The following is a 23,119-nucleotide window of genomic DNA, read 5'->3' as shown; positions in this document are numbered from 1 at the left end:
TATATATATATATATATATATATTTATATATATATATATATATATATATATATATATATATATATATATATATATATATATATATATATATATATATATATATATATATATATATATATATATATGATATCTGATACACACACACGCACACGCACACGCACACACGCACACACGCACACGCACACACACACACACACACACACACACACACACGCGCACACACACACACACACACACACACACACACACACACACACACACACACACACACACATCTGTGTTGCAAAGGTAAGAGCACCCGGTATACCGTGTGTCCCAGCTGACGTTAGCGAAGCTGTTCGACGAAAAAAATAAATATGAAAACAAGGTGCCTGATGCAATTATATGAGGTACGGGGTTCCGTCGTCAGTTTAATAATTTTTATTTGTTTGAGCAACTTGGCTAACGTTAGCTGGGACGCCCTATCTAAATTCTGCCGATCACCTGTAGCGTCCAAAAAAGGTTTCCTTTGCCACAAACGGCACGTGGCCTTGACGGCCCTTCTCCTTTGATCACGTCGCGCATTTGCGGCAAGGAGCTATAGATGGAAAGGGCTACACCACCGCCGCAAATAGTGTATATGCGTGACCATATTTTTAAGGAAACGCAATGTAGACACCTCAGTTGTGGCAACGAGGGTCTACACGAAGGGCGCGGTATAAGCGTACGCAGCTGTCGAATATATTAGAGACTTTTAGCGTGATTACAAAGACGGCAGCGAATAAAACAACACACGAAGAAGGGAGACACGAGACAAGCACGCAGGCGCACTAAAAACTGAGTGTTTTATTTCTTGACATAGTAATATATAGCTGCTGTCAAGGATCAAAACAACAAGAACCACACTTAGAAGTTATTCTGTATCTTGGCTTCCTTATGCGATGCAGATGACTGCCCTGTTTAATTCTTGTTGTTTTGATCCTTGACAGGAGCTGTATAATACTATGTCAAGAAATAAAACACTCAGTTGTTAGTGCGCCTACGTGCTGGTCTCGTGTCTCCCTTCTTCGTGTGTTGTTTTATTCGGCGCCGCCTTTGTTATCATGCTTAACCAACTAGCCCACCAGCACATGCTCATTGACGTTTAGCGTGTCCGCTGTTCCGGCAAACGGCGGCGGCTTGGGCGAATTGCCGGATGGGCGGGGGCTTAAACGTGAGCGGCCGGAGCGGTGCAGCCGCCTGGTGGCGTAGAGCTCCAGCAGACAAACGCAAAGCTGAAATTGCAGTAACCTACTGTATTCTGCTTCGCTGCGGGTGCAAATTTTCGGCAGCGGCGTGATTGCGAACACGATTGCGCCGCTGTCGAAAATTTGCACCAGCAGCTAAGTAGAATATAGTAATTGGCTCTGTGTAGTTGAGCTGTGCACCACCAGCTGGCGCCACCAACCTCGCCGCTCAAGTTTACGCCCCCGCTCAATCGGCAAACCGCCCGGCTTGCCGGAATACCGGACGCACTAAAATTCTCTGTTGTCACGTTGTAGGAACGGCGAAGAATCAGAGAGCGCCGCTACTGTGCATGACGACTTTTCAATGGGCGATTTTCTGCGCCGAACAATAAGTAACACTCGAAGCACTAGACATTCTTTCTGTGAAATCGCTTTGAAATTTATTTTGAATAATTGCTTATATAGCAATTACTTATATAGCAATTACAAATATAGCATGGCACCGTCGTCGGTCGTCGAAGCCTGATCTTTGGGTCAAGTGGGTTGCCCACTTAAACCTGACTCATCCTGCATTCTAGAGTAATCGCTGGCCGCTCGCGTTCGTTTCACCAAGCACACCGCTATTCGCATTAGACACAGTTCTTTCGCTATGAAATGGACGTCAACATCCGACAAATTTTCGATACGCAAAAGCGGGTCTTGCGCTGAGCCATACTTTTGTAACAGTGCCTGACCGGAGAGAAAAGTTCACCCTAAGAGGGAAAGCAATGTCACTATAAGTGCACGTGAATTGAAGGTGCAGAAAGTGCAAATTTTCGGCAGCGGCGTGATTGTGAACACGATTACGTCGCTGTCGAAAATTTGCACCAGGAGCTAAGTAGAATATAGTAATTGGCTCTGTGCTTGTGTGGTTGAGCTGTGCACCACCAGCTGGCGCCACCGATCTCGCCGCTCAAGTTTACGCCCCCGCTCAATCGGCAAACCGCCCGGCTTGCCGGAATACCGCCAAGCCGGGCATTCTTTCGAAGGATGGTACAGCCTTGACTGTTTGCCAAGTGATAAAAATTGCGCACACACTGGCAGCGTGACGAGATATCACGCGCAGTTTAATTTAATTATGCTGTCAAGGAGTAGGCTAGATAGATGTAGACAGGCCGTAGTAGCAATAAGATGGCATAGTCCTTTCATTGCTGAAGCACTTACCAAGAGTACTTAGCAGTACGTTTCAGAACTATTAGCAGCGCTTGGTAGCCGGTGTATTGGTCTGCAACTGCGTACTGCGTGATGCTGAGCCATCCATCTTCTAAGCCACATATTGCGGACGACGCCTCTTCAATTATGGAATAGCTATTCGTCATGGAAGCACAAAATTAATGCAGTGCTAAGCCTTGCTTCCGTAGCTATTTATTTCGCGAAAGAATTGCATGAGTTTATTATCTCTCTGCTGACGAGGCCTTTGAGTGGTCTCATTTGCTCACCGTTTTCGCTACCGTACTTTACAGGTGCTAAAGAGTAAGTCAATATGCGGCCAATGTATTCATTGCTGCGTGTATATTTTTTCATCATGTGTCTTGTTTAGAAAAGAAGAGCACGGAAAGTTCAGTGCCTCCATAAAGAGAATATATATAGTACTAAACTTGTGCCTAAGCGTGAATCTTAGCACAGATTGCTCGCAAAACAAATTTTCTAGTCATCCATTTTGTGAAATCGCTTTGAAATTTATTTTGAAGAATTGCTTGCATTGAGAACACCCGCTATCGCTCCACATGCATGAACCGTTCCGCACTAAACCAGTATTATTTCTTTTGGTAAAGCTTCGGTTCGGGTGGAAGTCAAGTTCGAAGAATATCGGTTCGAGTTAAGTTCTGGCTTAAATTCCGATTCGGATATACGGTTTTAGGTTCGGGTTCGGTTTCGTTCCACACCCTGGTGCAAACCCATTACGGCGTGTTCCGGTTTACGATAACGATAGTTGGAACGTCGCTACCGCTAGCTTATCGAACCAGTTATGATCTGCTTAGAGTCTCGCATCATTTTCCTGCATCGCGCTCCTTGGTCGTGTCTGGCCCTTGCGTAACTAAAAACTAATAACCTACATCCTCACACCATTTTAACTATATAACACACTACAACCATTGTAATGCTTGTGGAAGCAACCCTTAACCATGCATCTATCATTTTCCGCCTTGAGATTGTTAGACTTTGCATATTCCACATGATAAGCCATCGCAATCGCAACTGTCGGTCCCTCCAGATATCGCCACCAAAGCTAATACGACAACGACGTTACCGTTCTCAGATGGTTAATGTTCCTCGCTGAAGGACTGCTATCTAGCTGTTCTCATTCCTGCATTCCCAATGCCTGCCGCGAATGCAACAACCTATTGCATGTCGGGGCTATCTTTTATCGGAACTATCATACTTAGTCTGACGTAGTAGTTCTGCGGAAACCCGCAAGGTGGAGAGAAGTTAATAAAGGGAAAATCAGACATCCACCCGTTCGTAGCAATTGCTAGAAAGGAATCCCATACGGGTTCCTCGAAAGAAACGCCTCAGAGTTGAAGAAAAATTCGTCCTGGTCCGGGTGGATGTCTGATTTTCCCTTTATTAACATCTCTCCACCTTGCGGGTTTCGGCAGAACTACTTCGTCAAACACTTGCCTTTGCTTCGTGTGTTGTCGACAAATTCGACTTCGCCCTGCCATCTGCTAGCCGCCTGGTTAGCTCAGATGGTAGAGCGGCTGCCTCGGAAAGGCGGTGGTCCCGGGTTCGAGTCCAGGACCAGGACGAATCTTCAACTCTGAGGCTTTTCTTTCGAGGAATCCTTATGGGTTTCCTTTGTAGCAATAGCTACGAACCGGTGGATGTCTGATTTTCCCTTTATTAACATACTTAGTTATTAAAAACAGTTTCACATTTTGAATTTCTCCTCCTTGAAGCTTGCTTATTATTGATGCTTCGTAACACTAGCAGCAAATCACTCTGCAACTAATTATTCTTCTTGCTGCGTGAATTGCTCTGTAAGTATGATTCCGGTTATCTCTCCTGCTATGCGCCCGCTCCCCTCTACGAGGCTGCAAAGCGGTGAGGGTAATATATATGGCAAGAAATGGGAACATGATATAACTACACGTGTTGTGCTGGAAGTCTAGCCTGTCTTTGTGGGCACAGGTTCGCCCAATAAAAGCTAGTTTTGTATTCCACCGTATTGCTGCTTTCTTCACCGTCACTACCACGTGACAATATCATCATTAAGATGATGCGGTGACGTAGGTGACTGAGTGGAACTTTCTGGTGTCTGTGGCTCACGCATTAATTAGTTGTATTTTCTGTCATTCACCTTCGCCCGAGAACGACAAGTGTACAGCGCAATGTATAGCTTATAAACATTCTCTTGTGTTTTGTGTCGAGGATACAAGCCGAACTATCCAGCGCGGAATCTGCATTTACGGATGGAAGGTTTATGTGCGACTACTACTAAAGCATATAAACGCGTAGCAAAAGAAGACGTTGACCCGCTTTGCGACTGGACAGACAATAAAGAAATGGCTGATTACGCAGCTTACCTGGCGCGATCTAATACGTATTTCCAGCCTTAGATTGTTGCGGAATGATGAGATAGTTGTGCAATTATACTTCGAGAAGGAATCGTTACCTTAGTAGAGAGTAAGAGAGTAGTGAGTAGAGAGAAAGTAGGCTAGAGAGAGGAAGAAAGTCCGTCGATAGAAGGTAAATCTAGAATTAAGGTGTTCCAGAGTTGCAGTGGCTCCTAGACAAGAGCTATCATTATTAATTACACCGCATGGACCGAAGTGTCCTAAGATACACAGGGCGAATATCGTATCGAATACAGTTACTTGGCAAGCATATTTTATCTTAATATCATGTAATTATCGCCCACGTATCCTGTATGTGTATCGCAATACAATTTCAAAACGTCTTTGCCGAGGCCTGTTTCCTATGCGATTGTACTTTGGCTAGATTAGTATTGACACGGCTGGTCCACGCAGTTGTAAGTGCATTAAAAATCAGCTCTTCTTTTACCCTTGTGGCTCGGTTTCGTGAAGTTCGTGTTAGTTTCGTGAAGATTATAAGGAATATCAGTACATAACGTTATTTAATTGTGCTATGACAGACAACTAAAAAAAAAGTGGAAAAGAAATTCGCACACTCGGGCTACACCGAGGTCATTTTACTAGCAGATGGGGGTTAATTTTGGAGCATAACAAGACAGCTTGAGAGGCTAAAGACCTCGTAATGAGCGGTAAAACCAATGATTAGTGGCGCAACCTTGACCTTAGTAATGTAACATTGTGTGTAGCAGATTTTTCGATTGAGATAAATAAAAAAAACACTGTTGGACGTTTTAAAATCCGCAGTGATCTCCTGGGAGGATGCCCAAGCGTGAGTGCTGTCGAGAACGGTAGACGATTAGGCTTCGTGTTAGTTTTTCGAAAAATTCGAGGCACAGCGTGGTGTGTACCTATAGTAGACAGCAGTAACAGCAGATTACGGAGACATGCGTTTGTTGAGCATTTGACGCAAAGAAATATGCTTAAACGATCACGTACTTAGACTACTCATATGTGCGTAAGCTAAAAAAACCCTTACAGACGTTGTATTGCATGAAGTGCGGGCCTGAATGCGCGCTTTAATATTAAAATTTCCAGTGACGACTCCAACGCAGTGACGACCATGTGCGTTGTCGTCGGCATTTGCTTCTTTATCGGTATTGTTGCACTTCTCGGCTACCTGTTGCTGGGATCATCGGATGGTAAGCAACAAAAAAATGTGTTTCTTCACGCGATACAATGTTTATTGATTCGCAGCTTATGTGTACTTCCCCGAGGCATGAATTGGAGCTCATAGTCTGAAGTGACCTGTATACAACAATTTCTTCCTCAGGGCGAGCACACGAATTATTTGACGAACAAACAGCAGATATATATCGCGTACCACAAAATAAAGTATCACTAAAGCATTTCAGTTACTTGGAAGTCAACACAACGTCGCGTTTCGCACAGGTGCTTTGTGGTGTTGGTTTAGATTATAGCAAGATATTAGAGCACAGCTCTTAAGCGTCCGTTCCTGCGGCGAACGTCGGCGTCCTCGGTGTAACCGAGTGGACGAGCACGGCGAAAAATGAGAGAGCGAAGGTGGAGCGCAGCGGGAGAGGGCGATAGCGAAGAGAGAGCGAGGAGGAAAGCGGAGGAGGAGCGCATGGCGAAAGCCTGTGAAGAAAAGCGCACTGCCGCGCAAGACGGGCTCTGCAGAGACGACGACTACGAGATGGCGCCCGGGCAGCGCCGTCGTCTGTTCACCGATGACGCAACTGATACCGTATGTGGAAACAAAGCGCTGCATGAGCCGGAGGTCTGTTGTGAATCACGCCTACGCGTCGCACACGTACTGTCGCTCGCCATCTCCGGAGAGCCGAGGCGGTCACGTCACACTTCGCTCCCTCGTCAACGTGCTGCACGAGAAAGATCGTCCGGCCCGGCGAATATATGGCGAAATGAAAAAAAAAAAGAAACGTATAGTGCTGCGCTCAGATTTCGCGTTAAGCAGTATCGTAATGGTCGGAGAAGTTCTTTATTTTTGAAGGGAAGCTTACGCGGTGCTCGATTAGGATGCGATCGGAACGCGATAATTGTTGCGCGCTTGAAACCTGAACTTTAAAATATTGTTCCGACATTTCGACCAGGGTGTGCTGTAAAAGGCCGATTGGGAAGTTTGGAAACTATAATTATTCATCAAATATTTGCGTATTCTGTGCTGCCAGATGTCACTGCTCTTTTCCCTAGTAAACGCTGTGGGCCATGCTTGTCGTGTGGATTTAAAAAAGAATGGTTAGCCGCAGCAGAATGAAACCAACAGCATATGGTTTGCCGTCATGTGGCGCGCGCTGCTTAGGGTGTCTTTTATGTTCCGGTTAATTAATTAGGATGATTTGTGCAAAATCTTGCTATTCACTTAATGGCCTGGTGCGTTTCGTTGCCTTGTAGAGGGCGCTCAGAAACGGCCGATCCATGTTTTTTTTTTTGTAGCAACGTACTTGCTACGTGGCGATTTTGTCGTCGTTTAAAGAAAGCTCGAGAAATATGAAATCAAACCACCTGACTGCGCTCGTGCGCTATCGCATGGTAGCGCTCTCAACCGTGCGTCGAGCATATGGCTTATCGGCTACGACGGCGCTTCCTTTCCGTGTGCCGCCGCCAAAGATGCTGACTCACTGTGAAGCCGATGCCTAGAGCCGCGGCCGCGCGCACGGTTCTTTCGCTCGAATCGCGATTGAGAGCGCTGCAATATCATAGCGCACGAGCGCAGTCACGTGGTGTTACTTCGTATTTTGCGGGATTTTGTTAAACGCCGAAAAAAAATCACATCGCAGCACGTACGATGCACACAAGTCGTAGCGAGAGTGATAAAGTATTGCAGTCGTAAAAACGGTCACAGTCGGACTGTATAGAGAGGAGCTTGCAGTTTGTTTTTCATTGTTGGCTATAAAAAAGCGTGTTCCCTAGACATAAAAAGGAACCGTTTCATGTTGTTGCCTCAAGCAATTTAGTCCGTGATTTTCTTTCACTTCAGCTTCGCATAGTGTGCCTTGTATTCATGCAGAGGGTTATAGGAGGACTCAGGGGCCCGAGAGCGGATAAAAATCGCTTATTTCCGACCCGGCCTTGGCCGGGGCGGGTTGATGTCTTGCACCTATGTGTGGAGCAGCGCGGACCGCCATGCGCAGCCACGGTTGGGCTTGAGGAGCAGATGCGTGCTCTCCTCGAACCTCAAATATACAGAAGCTTACCGCAGATGCACGCACATAGAGGCAAAAATGGAACAAAATACGCGAACTTGAATGACTGTGGACGAATGATGGGTTCCACGTATGCCCTGACTTCACATTTACTCTCTCCGCGCAGTCGAAGACGCTGCAGAAGGGGACATCTTTGGAGGAGGCGGTGGCGGTGGCGGTGGAGGGGGCGGTGGAAGCAGCGGTCCATCTGAAGGGGCTCGAACTACGGAAACGTCGGATGGTGAGCGTTTCCCGTATTACAAGAACCACTTGAAGTATAGGTGTGTGAAGAAATTGAGGTTGACCACTTCCGTTAAAGAAAACTGTCTAGATTGACACAAATTTACCTTCACTTTCTGCGGTCGTTTCAGCGTTTGAATCGCATGTTTTCGCCAATTCCCGATGCCGCATCTCTCCTCTGTAGCGAAGCAAATGCGCGACGCTCAAAAGTAAGTAGGTTCCGATTTCATCGTTGCAGAATTTCTAAGACGCAACCTGTGCACAACCAACGACACTGCGGGTGTCAGCAGTGTCGCTTCTTCGTTACTGTGCTTCACAGCCGCACTACATCCTCTGGTCTCCTATTGTAATCCGCTGCGGTTGTAGCAGAGGGCAAATGCGGCCCTCTGATACAACCGTCTAGATGTGATCTGCAGAAATTGCAGAACACATCTAGACGAATGTCTGCGTCACTGCGATTAGCATCGAAGCCATGTATGCATGTGGCCAATGCTGAAACGCGTAACGTGCTGCAACCGGCTCCTCGCTCGCGCTTCCTTCCGCAAACGCTGCGCCCTCTGGCGCGTCGCCACGAAATTCGCGCGTGACACCTGTCCGAACATAAATGCACATAACATTGTATGGAAATATATTACCGGGGTTTCATTATGTTCACCGCAGGCGCTATCTTGAAAGTACAGTTTTTCGTCATTGAACAGCAACGCATACCCAAGGGCACACACATACGCACCCAAGTTGACGGCAAAGAGGTTTAGCGAAGTGCGGCAGCCACACCCAGTGCACACACCCAGAAACCCAACATGTCATTCAAGAGGTTCATTGAACAGCCGCACATACCCGGTGACGCAAACATAGCGAGCCAAGTTGATGTTTGAAAAAGACTGACTGAATAGCGGCACATAACCAGTGTGACATTGCCAAGGGACCCGTGTCTGTCCGACAGTTATTTTCAAGCTCGCTTTCCTCGGCCCAACAGCCCGATGCAATTGGCTCACTGACTATATACGCAGGGACCCAAGTGGGTGCAAAAAAAGGTTAGCCGAGGACAAACATGCATACCGTAGACTTGGTGAGCTTCTCGAATAATGCTAATCGCATTTTTGGCAGCCAGCTGTAGTGAGAATAAGCAGTGCAGAGAGAATAACCAGTGCATGCTCTCATGGCAGATTGATGTGTTCTGCGAAACCTTTTGACCATACGGCTTGTCCTTGTAGCGGCCACGTCTCAATTGCTACACAACAGTCTCGTGCCCAATATCATCCTGAGCAGTTATGCGGGAGATGTTCAGCAAGTTTGAGGCGAAAGTTAAAATGTTTAACATTATTATAAGCGCTTCGTATACGTCTACGCGAACTGTCCCTGTGTCTTTAGTGGGCTAAAAGCTAAAACGGAATACCAACATGCCCAAACTGACGTTCTCTCAAATTAAAATATTGCACCATTTAACGTCAATAGGGGTTTCTGATCATGAGAAGGAAGTTTGCAGAATTGTACCAAAAGTGATTTGGGGGCCTACGGAAGATATTACCTTGTGGAGACTGACAGCTTGCGACGATATACTTGATAATAAAACGGGGCAATTCGTGCACTCTACCGTCGCTTATATACACCACGTCTCCAGGGTAGGAATGGCGCCTGACATTGGCAAAAATGCCGAGAACCAGAGTGGCAATACTAATCCAGTACAACCAAATTAGGAAGGCCCGCTAAACTTCAACAAAATCTATAAGGGACATAGACTTCGCGGTTAACGAAGAGATGCGAGAATAGTTAGGGACTGCACAACGTGTGATGCGACGAAAAATGTTGGATGTAGCCTGAGAGGACATTGAGGCACCGGCCTATAGCAGGGAGCAAACGGGGTACATTGCAGACCGTTTTTTCTTAGGCGCCGCCATATTGTGAACGCAGTGGCACCGCCTATGAGCAGCGCCATACTGGCTTGGGTGAAAGCGGTCTTTTCCATGGGAGTTATACACTGGCCGGTAGTTTCTGGTGTTTCCTTTCGCGCTCGTGCAGTCCATTTAGTATGGCGCGCGTCTTCTACGTGGTAAATGGTTCTGTGAGACGTGCTGAAGTGGTTCGAGGCGTCATGGCCGGAGTTTATGCTGGCGTTGAGGTGGATGGAACACGCAGCGCGATGTGTGCGCGCATATTTAAGCCTAGAATCAGCTTCGGAGATCAGCTGCGTATTTTTGAATGTTCTAATCACTAATGTGACCTTATAGCAGTATTATCCTCTATTTCTAAGCTGCGGTTTAGGAGCCATTTAACATACGCGACGATCCTAACAGCGTAGGTACCGTTCTGCTACGATAGGAGCTGTGATGTTATACTTTGACAAGCGTTCAAACTGTTTGCTGCAGGTTACATTGCGTGACTACTTGGTTCGATGGGTGAGGTTTCCGCGCCTGAATCAAATAGTTTTGGCAAGTAATAGCAGCATACCTTACAGTCTGAATTAAGTTTGTCCAGCAAAGGGACTGTTTACGAAGTGCGCGAGCGTCCTAAGCAGTGGTAGGTGCTGGATTACCGATATATTTGTTCTATATACCGCATGGTCCAAGCATACGGCATCAGCGGCTTTATATTTATAAACGTTGTGCGGCGTGACTATGCGAGGTCGTATTGCGGCGTTAACCCGTTTTCTCTTGGTTTTTGGAGAAAGAAGTTGATAATCGAATTTTTTTTGGTTGTGTTCGTTCTTTTCTCTACACGACGCACCCACACGTATCACGGAAACTTTGTCCTCAAAAATAGGCATCGCATTATTTTTATGCGATCCTTCTCATATACTATGGCTGTATGCAGGCGAAAAAGGCAATGCCGAAGCGCACAGCTTACATATGTATCATGCTGGTTCACCAACCGCAGTAATCGTTGTGTTGAGCAGCGCCATCGGCCTCATGCAGGAAGGCTAGCGTAGACATATGGTAACTTCAAGCCTACTAGACTTAGAATGCGTGAGAACGATGCCGGTACATCACAAATATTTGATAGTGCCTGCCGCTTAGATGTTTCGTGGTTGCCTTAGGTTGGCCGTGCACGAGCATGCGCTCTTATGCTTTATGTTTTGCTCCCTACGCCAAGCGATCAGACAGTGAGCAGGTTTACCATTTCATGCTGCTAATACCGAGACACAGGTTTTCTTCGTTGAATTAAAACCGATATAAGCAAAATAGTTCACAACACATACACACACCGCTACTGTGCGTACACCGCGGCTGATAAAGCGCGTCACATTTTTGCGCCAAGATATTTCCTCTGTTAGATATGGCGCCGTTTCCTGAGGCAACTTCGAGTTCCCCAAACCACTCCGAATCGCAGCGCAGCTAATTGAGGAATGCAGAAGCAGGGGTGCCACATTCCTGAGGCAGGACACTTGCAAACTAGTTCGTACGCCGCCGGGATTAGAAGGGGGCCTCGGACAATGGAGCCCAATCATCCCCCTTCGCCTTTGAAGAAGACATTTGCTACCGCTGCGTGGCCGTAGCGCCGGGAGCAGGTGGGTCCTAGGACAATGGAGCAGGAGCACCCCCCTCCCCTTTTCCTCCTTCGAAGAAGCGCATTGCCAGTCTGCGAGGCAAGATCGCAGGGGGATCAAGTGATCAAGAAAGGAGGACCAAGCGCCGACTCTCTTCGCCGGGTATGACACCATCGCACGGGCGCCTACCATTGGCTGAAAATGGCGTCATCTGAGTGGACTCTCCCATTGGCCAAACATGATGTGACTTCCAGTCCTCGAAGGGTTTAAAAGAAGGATTCCAGAGATTCCAGAGCATTCCCTGATTCACCTCTCTCGAACTTCTTGCCGCGGGCCGCAGCGTCCGAATTGCTGCCGGCCCGTAATGACTGTACGACTGTCATGGACGTCTCACCTCTCTGTATATAATGTAAAATAAACCCTCCCAAGTTTGTTTCCATCCCGAAGTCCGTCCTTCAACCCCCACATCTGGTTGGCAGCGGTGAGATCGCCTCCGAATGCATCAGCTGGTGGCAGCGCTACGGATCAACCTTCGTCGAGAGAGATACTAAGGAACCGGGAAGAGCGAAGAAGAGAGAGCCTTCGTCGAAAGAGGTCCGAAGAAACTGGGAGTAGTGAAGAAGGAGCGAGCCTTCGACCCAGGGAGTCCGGAGGAACCGGGAACAGCGGACGAATGAACCGGATGGCAGGGTGCTGCAACCGTAAGTGAGCACGTGGTTTTTTTTCTTATGATTCGCCAGACTCAAATGTTGTGTGTTCATTTTGATAGTTCAGGAAATAGGGAGTTTGATGCATTGTGTGTTTGCACAAATTAAGGAAAACAGTTCTAACCACCTGTCGGGGCAGCTGCCGTGGATCTTACCAGGTTGACGAGGTTAGACTTGTTGTTGGTGTGCGACGATTTGGGAGTTGAGGCGGAGGAACGGATGAAGATGCCAGCTATCATAAAGGCGATTCAAGATAGTGGCAATGATGACAAAAGCATTGAGCTTGCTTGGGAGGTGATACAGGAGCCACGGGAGCGTGAGCGTCGTGAACCTTTGCGGGAGCGTCGTGAACTTATGAGTGAGCGTAAGCGTGAAGAACGCGAGAATGAACGCGAATGGGAGTATCAGGAACGTAAGCGAGAGCTTGAGCAAAAGTCTGAGAGAGAGAAGGCAGCACTGATCAAAGAGATACAGTATTGTGATCAGTTATTGGCACAGAGACAACGGCTGTCTGAGAATTCTGTAGATACGACAGAGCGAAAGAATGAGGAAGTGTCTAGCGGACTTTCGCCAAAAGCCGACGAGAAGAGTAGTGCCTGTGAGATTGGCTGCCGATTCATAAGTGAAGGGAAAAGGCTAGCTGCTAACGATGCCTTAGTGGCAACAGAGGCCGTTAAAGGCCGCAAGGAGAGCGACGAGGTGCTGTGCCAACAGATGTCTGTAGAGACAGCTAGGACAGCTGCGAACAAATTGGCACAGTTACCGCGCGTGTGCGTCGCTGGTAATGTTAGCGAGGTTGCTAGCGAAGAAAAGGGTACTGTTGACGCGGCCGACGTGAGCACCCATGTCAGGTCAGATCTGCGTGCAGAAGTGAAGTGCGAACTGGACGATGCAGTTGAGAGTAGTTCTCGGGATGGCGAGCTCCGTTGTCCTCGAGAGAACAACTGCATTGTTCAGGGATAGGTGCGGCTCTCCGCCAGTCTAGATGGCCTAGATAGGGATGATTCAGTTGTTAATCATTCTGACTGTGCGCGTGAGACAGCGATCGATACCGACGGGCTGTGTGCCGATGCACAGCGTGAGCTGGGCAATGTAGCAGAGGGCAGTGCGCAAGAGTGCGAGTTGTCTAACTCGAGTAAAGCCTGCTGCATTGTTCCTGAGTCGGTTGAGCTGTCTGCCAGTCGAGGCAGAGAGAGTGTTGATTTAAGTGAGAATCACTCAGACTGTGCGGGTAAAAGACCGATCCGGGCCGACGAAATGTGTTCCGGCCAGCACGAGGCACGAGAAGGCGACATGAAAGCGAGTGCAAAGAGAAAGCGCCGTAAAAAGAAGCACGGTAGAGGCCGAAAGACGGTAACAAATGTAGCGCCGCCAAAGATGGCGAGAAACCCAAATGGGCAGGGCGCGAGGAGAAGAAAGGTGCGGTCGTCATTGACGATGTTGACGCATCCTAAACGTTCGAGCCACAGGTCAAAGGGGGACCGCGAAGCATGTTCTACACGGACGCAGACAAAGAGCACGGGGCAGGTAATCTCCTCGTCGTTCCGTAGTTCTTTTCATAGCTCAGCGTGCAGTTCGAAGAAACGCAAGGTGGCAGGGCGAGACCAGGTGGGCAGTAGCGACGCGGTAAATGGAGTTCGTGTTGAAAGCGGGGCGAGAGGACGCAAATTGGCAGGGGACTGTAACGTCTTGAAGGAGCTGATAGTGAGTCAGCCCTTTTGTTGTTCTTCCGTAGCCAGAGTAGCTTTCGGTACGCGACCCCCTCGAGTACGGCTCAAAGTATGAGTCAGTCAAAAACGTTTGAAACGGGAGACCAAGGGAGCTTCCGTAGAAAGGAAGTGTTTTGTTTTATTTTTCAACATTTGTAAAATTTCGCGATTTCAGACTAGAGTTTCTTTCAATGAGTAAAGTTTGAGCTTTGTTTGTGTTTTCGTTTGAGAAGCTCCGAGATTTGAATGATGAGGTTTGTGTAAACATGTAGTCTCGCGAGATGCTCATTAATAAGTTGATAGGCTTTTTTTGTGTGTGTGTGAGTAACCTAAAGGTCAAGGTTATCGTTGAGAGGCCTATCGTAACGCGTGTGTGTGTTATTTAACCTTCTTTCTTTTTAAGTGTTTTTGAATTTTCTAAGGTTAAGCGCGTACATTTTCAGTGAGTGCATGATTTGCACTGAGAAGCGTGCTTAGTTCCATTAGCGCATGTCCTGTGTGGACGGAAGGAAGCAGCTTTACGACTGGGTTGCTCGTGTGTTGAGGGCAGCCGTATTCTGACTTCTTTAGTGAACGTGCCTGGAACTAGTTATTAGAAGTCGCATTATTTTAAGAGTTCTGCGGAGTGTGTAAGTCCCGCAAGTTTAATTGTTCGTTTATGTCACGTGTCCTGTAGGACTTTCAGGAAAAAAGTGTGAGTAAGCGTAACTGAAAAGTTTGCCTACAACGCAAGTACGCGTTCTGTTTAGTGACCACAAGGCTAGTGCGCTTGTGATTACGTACTTGTGAGGTTGACCAGATTGTTCAGTGGCACCACTACGTGCGATAAGTATGCCACTGCGATAGATTGGAAACATGCTGTTCGTGTAGTTAGGCCACTTAAGTTATGTTCGGCTGTTTTCATTTGTTGTTTGCATCGTCAACGACCCTTTGTTTTGCAACAACAATAGTACTCTGGTCTTGTCGGTATTCGAGGAGAAATGGATGGCTGTTTGGAAGGGTGGTTGGAACTGTTTTGTCAAAATTGGGGAAATAAAAGATCAGGGTTCATTTTGACTCAGTAATAGCCTGGCGAGTCAGGGGTGAAGAGCCTGCGCTTACACGTGGTGCAGCGCTGTGTTGTTTGGTTTGTTTGACGTATGTTCTCCAGGGCCCAGGATCCCGAAGGTTGTCAAATGAGGCTCGACCTCAGTACCCTGCAGCGTCTTCAGCGTTCCTCATGGCCAGCGAATTGAGTTCACTGGCCATTCAGAACAACCGGGGCGAGGACGAGCTGTTAGATATGGCGCCGTTTCCTGAGGCTACTTCGAGTTCCCCAAACCACTTCGAATCGCAGCACAGCTAATTGAGGAATGCAGAAGCAGGGGTGCCACATTCCTGAGGCAGGACACTTGCAAACTAGTTCGTACGCCGCCGGGATTAGAAGGGGGCCTCCGACAATGGAGCCCAATCATCCCCGTTCGCCTTTGAAGAAGACATTTGTTACCGCTGCGCGGCCGTAGCACCGGGAGCAGGTGGGTCCTAGGACAATGGAGCATGAGCACCCCCCTCCCCTTCTCCTCCTTCGAAGAAGCGCATTGCCAGTCTGCGAGGCAAGATCGCAGGGGGATCAAGTGATCAAGAGAGGAGGACCAAGCGCCGACTCTCTTCGCCGGGTATGACACCATCGCACGGGCGCCTACCATTGGCTGAAAATGGCGTCATCTGTGCGGACTCGCCCATTGGCCAAGCATGACGTGACTTCCAGTCCTCGAAGGGTTTAAAAGAAGGATTCCAGAGATTCCAGAGCATTCCCTGATTCCCTGATTCACCTCTCTCGAACTTCTTGCCGCGGGCCGCAGCGTTCGAGTTGCTGCCGGCCCGTAATGAGTGTACGACTGTCATGGACGTCTCACCTCTCTGTATATAATGTAAAATAAACCCTCCCAAGTTTGTTTCCATCCCGAAGTCCGTCCCTCAACCCCTACACCGCCTACTGTAGTTATCGATGCACCGAAAGGCTTCCCTGACGACCCTATATGAACGGACATGGCGCAAATTTCACAAAGTCCGAACTAAAACATCTCGAAATCGTTCCACAGCACGCGACAGCAATACCATGGCAATACTTTCAAGCAGCGCTGCGCCCGATCGCCCAAGCCAGAGAGGAGGAAAGGCTCTCCGCGTGTCCTATCCTCCTCGACCGATGAAAAGGTCTATAGACCAGTATACAGATCTGCTCGGAACATACGCCGGCTCCTGACCTTGGCTTGGACAGACAGCGACTCGCAAAGTGCTAAAGACCGCTGAATGAGGCGAGGGGCGACATTAGCTGCCTTTTGTTGTTGTTTTCGGGAAAAGAATCTCCTCCCATGTATTAAACCAGAGTATACAAAGCACCTATATATAAACCAGAGTATATATACTATACGGCAGTCAAAATTCTCTGTGACGTTGAGGGACGAAGTGGAGTTCGGCAGGCATAGGGCATAACGTCAAATCGGCAAGCATAGGATAGGGGTAATTGGTGATCGCAAGGAGAGGCTATGTACGAGGGTGGTGGTGGTCGTACAAAATAATAATCGAATGCAGAGGCCCTCCCAGCCTGCTACGTACGAGGGACGTCAGCTGGAAACAGCGAAACATCGACTTCCAAGGACTATCGCAGGCGTCCACCCTGTCCGATTAGATAGGAGGCTCGCACCAAATGCCACTCTTGTTAACCAATTAAACTCAATATGCACGATTCAGTGGCTTCGCTAGGAAGTATTCAATGCGCTTATATACTGTGTCGATTTACAATACGACCGTTTCGCCTACTGATGTCTCAACGGACGTACCTGATGTCCCCAAACCTGATGTCCCCCCACCTGATGACCCCCCACCTAATGTTCCCCCATCTGGTGTCCCCTCACGTGATGTTTCCGCACCTGGTCTCCCTACGCCAGCAATCCCTCCACCAGGAGTCCCTCCCCCAGCAATCCCTCCGCCAGCTATACCTCCGCGAGCTACACCTCCGCCAGCTGTCCCTCCTCCAGTCATGCCTCCTCCACCTTTGCCGTCACCTGCTCAGCCAAGTCCTACACCAAGTCCTACACCGAAACCTACGGCAAAACCTGCGGCAAAACCTACGGCAAACCTACGGCAAAACCTACGCCAAAACCTGCGCCAAAGCCGACGCCCAAACCAACGACTACAACTACTACGAGGTCATGTAAGTAGGCGCCTGTTGCTATGACACTCCTAAGTGAGACTATGCCAACGTTCCAAGGAGCACTGCTTCACAGATGAGAGCACGGGCTGAGTTATCTCTTGAAAAAAAAGAAGGATCATTTACCAGCATAAGATTAGTGACTAGTAACTGTAGAGTGGAATCCGTTTAAGAAAGAACACACACACAGGAAACACGGACGAGCGCAAGCGCGACCTGTTTAACTGCTAGAAGTGTGTATGTGTATATCTAAATAAATATAGCGTGCTCGGAAAGTAATTGTGGAGTGATAGAATAAAAAAAGTATGACAACTTCTAATAACGCCCCGGTTCCACTTTTGTTAAGACAGTGCAACAGCTGTAGTTCGTCTGATAAGGCGTGTTGGTTGCACTGGAAGGACGGGTGTGCGACAACAGTCCTTGCACCGCAGGAGCTATCGAGAGCCATTAACATTGTTTAACAATCGGCAGTGTTTAGCAATAGGCAGCATGGAGGGGCACGGACATGTCTTACAGCCGTTTCTGGAAATTTTCAGCATATCATGTAGGAATCAATGTCGTGCCGTAGGTAAGTCTTCTATGAACACCTATGCGACTGCACAGTAACTTCTCTAACAGTCAGTATATCTTGCCACGCATGGGCACAAGAATTGCCCATCAATAAGCAATTCCTTTTGACTCCGCGCACTCCAAGGTGGTTGAATTATGGGGTTTTACGTGCCAAAACCACTTTCTGATTACGAGGCACGCCGCAGTGGAGGACTCCGGAAATTTCGACCACCTGGTGTCCTTTAACATGCACCTAAATCGAAGTACACGGGTGTTCTCGCACTTCGCCTCCATCGAAATGCGGCCGCCGTGGCCGGCATTCGATCCCGCGACCTCGTGCTCAACAGCCAAGCACCATAGCCTTTGAGCAACCACGGCGGGTGTCCAAGGTGGTGAAAACAGCAGTAGCTGGGCATTCTCTTCGAATGGACCCCCCGGCGAATCGTGCTAGCTTCACTAACCAAGTGGGCCGCCTATTTGGGGCGGGGATTCACTTTGTCGACTGCGGATGCTGTAGCGGAGACGCCACTGCAAATCGTACAGCGTGGAGTACGAAGGAAAACGACCGCGACCCAACGTCCGAAGTCGAGCCCTTAGGTTGGAAAACTTAAAATGGTTGTAAACCGTCGCGCTGCGCATCTTCGTTTGTATATATATTTCTTTCCCGGTCCCAATAGCTTCCGCAGCTGCGCCCTCTTGTTTGCCTGAAGCAGGGTCGCGCAAGGCACGGGAAATCGTCGTGCTGTACGTCTTGCGGTGTAGTGTACATATCGGCTACACCGGGGATTGATAGTGCGACAGCTTGCAGGTGCGTGCGCAGAAAAGTAGGCAAGACAAAAAGATCAAAGGCGCGCACACAGGATAGACAATGCTACTGCGTGTGACTGTTACGCTCGCTTGTCGGGGACAGCTATTTTAGGTAAGAGCGGTAACAGCTTTGAAAGGCTTGCGCCGGAAGCGCGTTTATTAAAAAATCAAATAAAAAAACAACAGAGGCTGTTTCGTAGGCGAACAGACAATTGCACTGAACGCCTCGAAATGTGGATTTTTTTTTCAACGCCAGCCATTTCTCTTCATGCGTCACTCTGTGACAAGGTTGCACACTCTTTGTGCGCATGCGTGGCAGGATGTACGTTTACGCAAACCGTTCCCGCTGCGCAACAGTTGGAAAGAGCGCCTGTGTTCGTCCCTTCTATGCACGGGTGCGTCCTTTTTTGGGCCAAGAGAAGAAGGGAAACCAAGGGATCCGATTTTTCTTACTCGAAACCATACGGAGCCGGCAGGTAATGAAGCCAAGGGAAGTGGGGTGGAATTTATATATGGTACTTGATTGAATTGCACAAATGATAGGCAAAAAGAAAATGAACGAGAAACAAGTTGCTGTCCGTGGGACCCGAACCCACAACCTACGCATTACGCGTGCTTACAATACTAACATGTGCTACGGCCTCGGATGTAAACACTCTTTAGGCCAATGGCATCGCGTAGAACCTGAAATTTCTAAGCAGGCAGCTGACCGATAATCCCTCCAATGCTACTTCGAGGCATCAAATATACAGGACGCGCCTTTATGCAATGAACGAGTAAAAGAGGAAACCGAGGGCCGCGTATTTTGGAAATCTCAACCATGCACTCTAAGGTAAAAAAAAAGGAAGGTATGCATGCACCCAGTGCACAACCTGGAAAAACGAAAGGCAAGGGCCAAAGCTCTCCTGCAAGAGATAGAACACGACAGAGAACATGCGGCATTTGTAGATGCTGCGTGGGTCTGAGGAAAGAAAGCCTTTACGGCAGTAGTAGTAGATGCAGATGGTCTCACTCGGGATGCTATTACAATCATGACTAAAGACACGACAGTCGTGGAACAAGTAGCGATAGCATTGGCTTTAAGGAATAATAAGTGGACGAAGATTTACAGCGACTCTAAGATGGCTATTAGACACTTTACCAATGGCTTTGTAACCAAAAGGGCTGCCCAGCTGATCGGTGAGTTGGACAGCCAAGAGATCGAAATCCGCTGTTTTCCTGCGCACATGGGGTCTGTCGATCCATCTCGGAAGAATTTAAACGAGATGGCTAACGCAGCTGCACGAGGGCTTACTATCCGTGCACTATGCGACCAGGACCTTAATAATATACAGGTGGAGAACAGGGACCAATTACTTACATATAATGAAATCACAAGGCATTACTACATGAACAGAAGGGAATTCCCAGTGCCACACGCTAAGCTCATCAAAACTTCTTTCTGGGCGAGTTGGTGCATACTTGACATAAAACTGTTTACAGCGCAAACACATGCAACCACAAAGTAAGTAAGTATCCAGCGCTTGTGTCCTGCCCCTTACTTTGTGGTTGTATGTGTTTGCGCTGTAAACAGTTTTATGTCACGCTAAGCTCAATAGAGCTCAAGCGGTGACTCTGAGATTGTTGCAAACAAGAACTTATCCAAGTCCAAACTTTATTAACAAGATATATCCTGAAAGAGAGATACCAATCAATTGCGAGAAGTGTAATGGCATCATTACTCTGGATCACATGCTTTGGCAGTGTCCTGTGACTTTCACAGACTGTGACAAGGAGAGAGACTGGTGGCAGCGAGTCCTACACAGTGGAGTTCTTTCCGATCAAGTACAGGCCGTCCAGAAGGCCCATGATACGGCGGTAAGGTTAAACCTTACTGTCCCGACGTGGGAGCCGCCTGCGTCAACCTAAGGGTTGATCTTCAGGACATTAAATAAAGTTCATCATACATACATACCATAAAGGTTAGTGCGTTTAGTGAGTAACTGGCACGCGACAACGATTTGTCCTTTTGGGGTTTTACTGGCAGGAGATGTTTTACTGCTAGCAGTTGCTCTCTTCCGGTGCTGCTCAAGGTAACAGCCGCCACTCTTTCCTGTGCCATTCAAGGAGGCAATTAATGGCAAGAACCATTTGTAAGGCAATTAAAGAAAATCATTGGGTTAAAAAAAGAAAGCAACCTCCAGACTTGGATTCGAACTCACGTCTTCACAAGCCAGACACGCTAACCACTGCCCCGTGGCAATTATATAGGTTGAAACGACACCACAGAGGTAGCGAATATGTTAAGCAGCTGCATGCAGGTGCGGCAATACCACAGAGATTCGGCACTTTGTAATCTTATACGACTGGAAATGAGAAAAATGCCGGAATTTTTTTGGCATGAACAAACCTGGAACCTGTAACATGTATACGTGTGACCCAATATGGTGCACGCGAATTGACAAATTTCTGTGTCGTTTAGCATGTGCTCGTTTTCCCGACACATCGCTTCACTAAGGTTGACGCAGAGCCAGTCCATGGAAATGTCTTGCGCGTTTAGTACGTATCCTCTATTTATAGCGTGTACTTGAAGGGCATAGCGCGCCACGTTCAGCCTTTTAGGTTCCATGGAATTTTCTGTCGAAGAGGCAGAGTACTGCCCTGCGTGTAGTTAATCCGAGAGGGCGTTAAATTCACGCTAAGAGGCGCTACCGCTTTCGTCGCTTCACTTGACGACACGAGGGTAAAATAAGCGGGTGCGTGGGGACTAACTGTTGCCTACCATCCCCCCGCTGCTCCCTTTCCGACAAGGAACTAAACGCTTACCTTCCCACATTTGGGCCCGACACGCACACTCTTGCTCTTAGTCCCTCGTTGGACGAAAGCGCCCTTTAGGAATAACTGTGCAGTCACTCTCGCTTACCCCGTCCATGTTCCTTAGAGTGTATTACGCCAATAGATAACGACGCCAACGGAGGCAAATGATAATCTTGTTTTTAATTGTGTGGAAGTGATAAGCGAGAGGGAACTGAAGGTGGACGTAACAACTTCCTTGTTGATGGGAGCCGACTACAGAACGTCTGCTTTATAGGCATAGACTGCGGGTTTCATGAGGCGAACTTGCCCGACAGTGAGTCCTTCGTTAGTTCGCTTTCGAATATGTCGATACGTTGTTACTAACTTGCACCTAGCTAGTAATCACACAGTGCGTAAATATTAGGCGTGATAAAAAAACGCGCGAGGTGTGTTGTTCTCTGCTAAACCGCCGTTTCGCATGCGGGGCCCACAAATGAACCGCCTTTACACGGCAGCGAACGTGTTTTCTTTTTTTTTCGATAGACAACACATCGTTCTCCTGTTCGAAATCAATGCCGCGGAACCATGGTGGCACCGTCGGGTCACATGGGTCTCACATGTAGTGCTGTTGTCATAGCTGTGTGTCCGGCGCTGGCGAGCTTGAAAGCGCACCCTTTTGCACTAAAAGCTCGTAAAACCACACACGCGGCTCTGTAAACTCACCTTTGCACCCCTCACTTTCGTAGTGCTAAACGTGGTCAGCATATCCCTGCGAGATCAGGAGAAAGTCAGCTTGGTTGATGCCGCATATTGGGGCACAGGGAATAGCGCCAATGAATCATTGACTGAGGAAGAACTACACACGTGACACATACTTCAGCACTTTATTTATTCCAAACAGGACGCATGTGTGCCTACAAACAAGGATGGCGCTCAGATGGCGTACACTAGATGCCGTGCGCCCGTTCATTTGCTGTTATTGTAACCATTTCTTTTCGTTATAGAGCACGCATCGTGTTAATCCTCATCTTTTGGTTTATTTATACGCTGTTCCTTTGTATCACGTTGTGTCTTTCTTCATTCTGCAAGCCTGTATGCTCCGTACCATCGCTAAAACAACGATAGTAATTTTTCTTATCCAAGCGGCAATTACCCATCAAGGGGATCCAAAGTCACACTTGCCTGCCGGACATGGTAGTTAGAGGTTCCAACGCAGCAGCGGAGGAGGTCATGGTTTCTGCGTTAAAAGGATTGTAACTGAAGCGGATAAGCATGTTGAGATCATCTTGGCGCTTTTGTCCCATGACGCCCAATAGTGAAAAAAAAAATGTTCATGCACGGAGATATTCGAACACGGGCTTTCAGGGTTGAAGATATCCGGGACGTTTTTGACAGGGAATGGCTGCTCCTCGATGATGCGGCTTTGAGCGCCTAACAGACTAAGCACGTGTGAACCGTGTCCTTAAACAGCCCCGACGCGTCGACGCGATTGGCTGACCTGGAAGAAACTCCAGGTCAAGGTTCAGCGGCTCCATTGTCCCCGGCTATGGATAGCAAGAGGGCAATGCTTCGGCTTAACTGCCATATCGAGAACGGTCTTCAAAGCCGTTCGACAGCCTGCTGCAGTAGATCGAAATCGTCAGTGAACTAGTCCTGG

General features: G+C 48.1%; 1 protein-coding gene across 5 annotated transcripts in view; it reads left to right on the top strand.

The window, feature by feature from the left end:
- Positions 1-23,119, top strand: part of LOC139049999 (uncharacterized) — a 52,464-nt gene that overhangs the window by 3,902 nt on the left and 25,443 nt on the right. For 2 of the 5 annotated variants that reach the window (XM_070525988.1, XM_070525989.1), the window contains 3 exons: positions 8,129-8,242; positions 8,373-8,450; positions 17,069-17,334. In XM_070525988.1, coding sequence (XP_070382089.1) covers positions 8,404-8,450; positions 17,069-17,334 — 313 coding nt within the window. In that variant the 5' untranslated portion in view covers positions 8,129-8,242; positions 8,373-8,403. Of the gene's footprint in view, positions 1-5,333; positions 5,980-8,128; positions 8,243-8,372; positions 8,451-17,068; positions 20,649-23,119 lie in introns of those variants that run through there. The other 3 variants (XM_070525991.1, XM_070525990.1, XM_070525992.1) reach the window with 3 other exon arrangements.

The sequence above is a fragment of the Dermacentor albipictus genome, chromosome 9 (assembly GCF_038994185.2).
Source record: "Dermacentor albipictus isolate Rhodes 1998 colony chromosome 9, USDA_Dalb.pri_finalv2, whole genome shotgun sequence".
Taxonomy (NCBI): Eukaryota; Metazoa; Arthropoda; class Arachnida; order Ixodida; family Ixodidae; genus Dermacentor; species Dermacentor albipictus.
The sequence above is the reverse complement of the archived record's forward strand: the minus strand, read 5'-3'. Positions and strand labels throughout refer to the sequence as shown.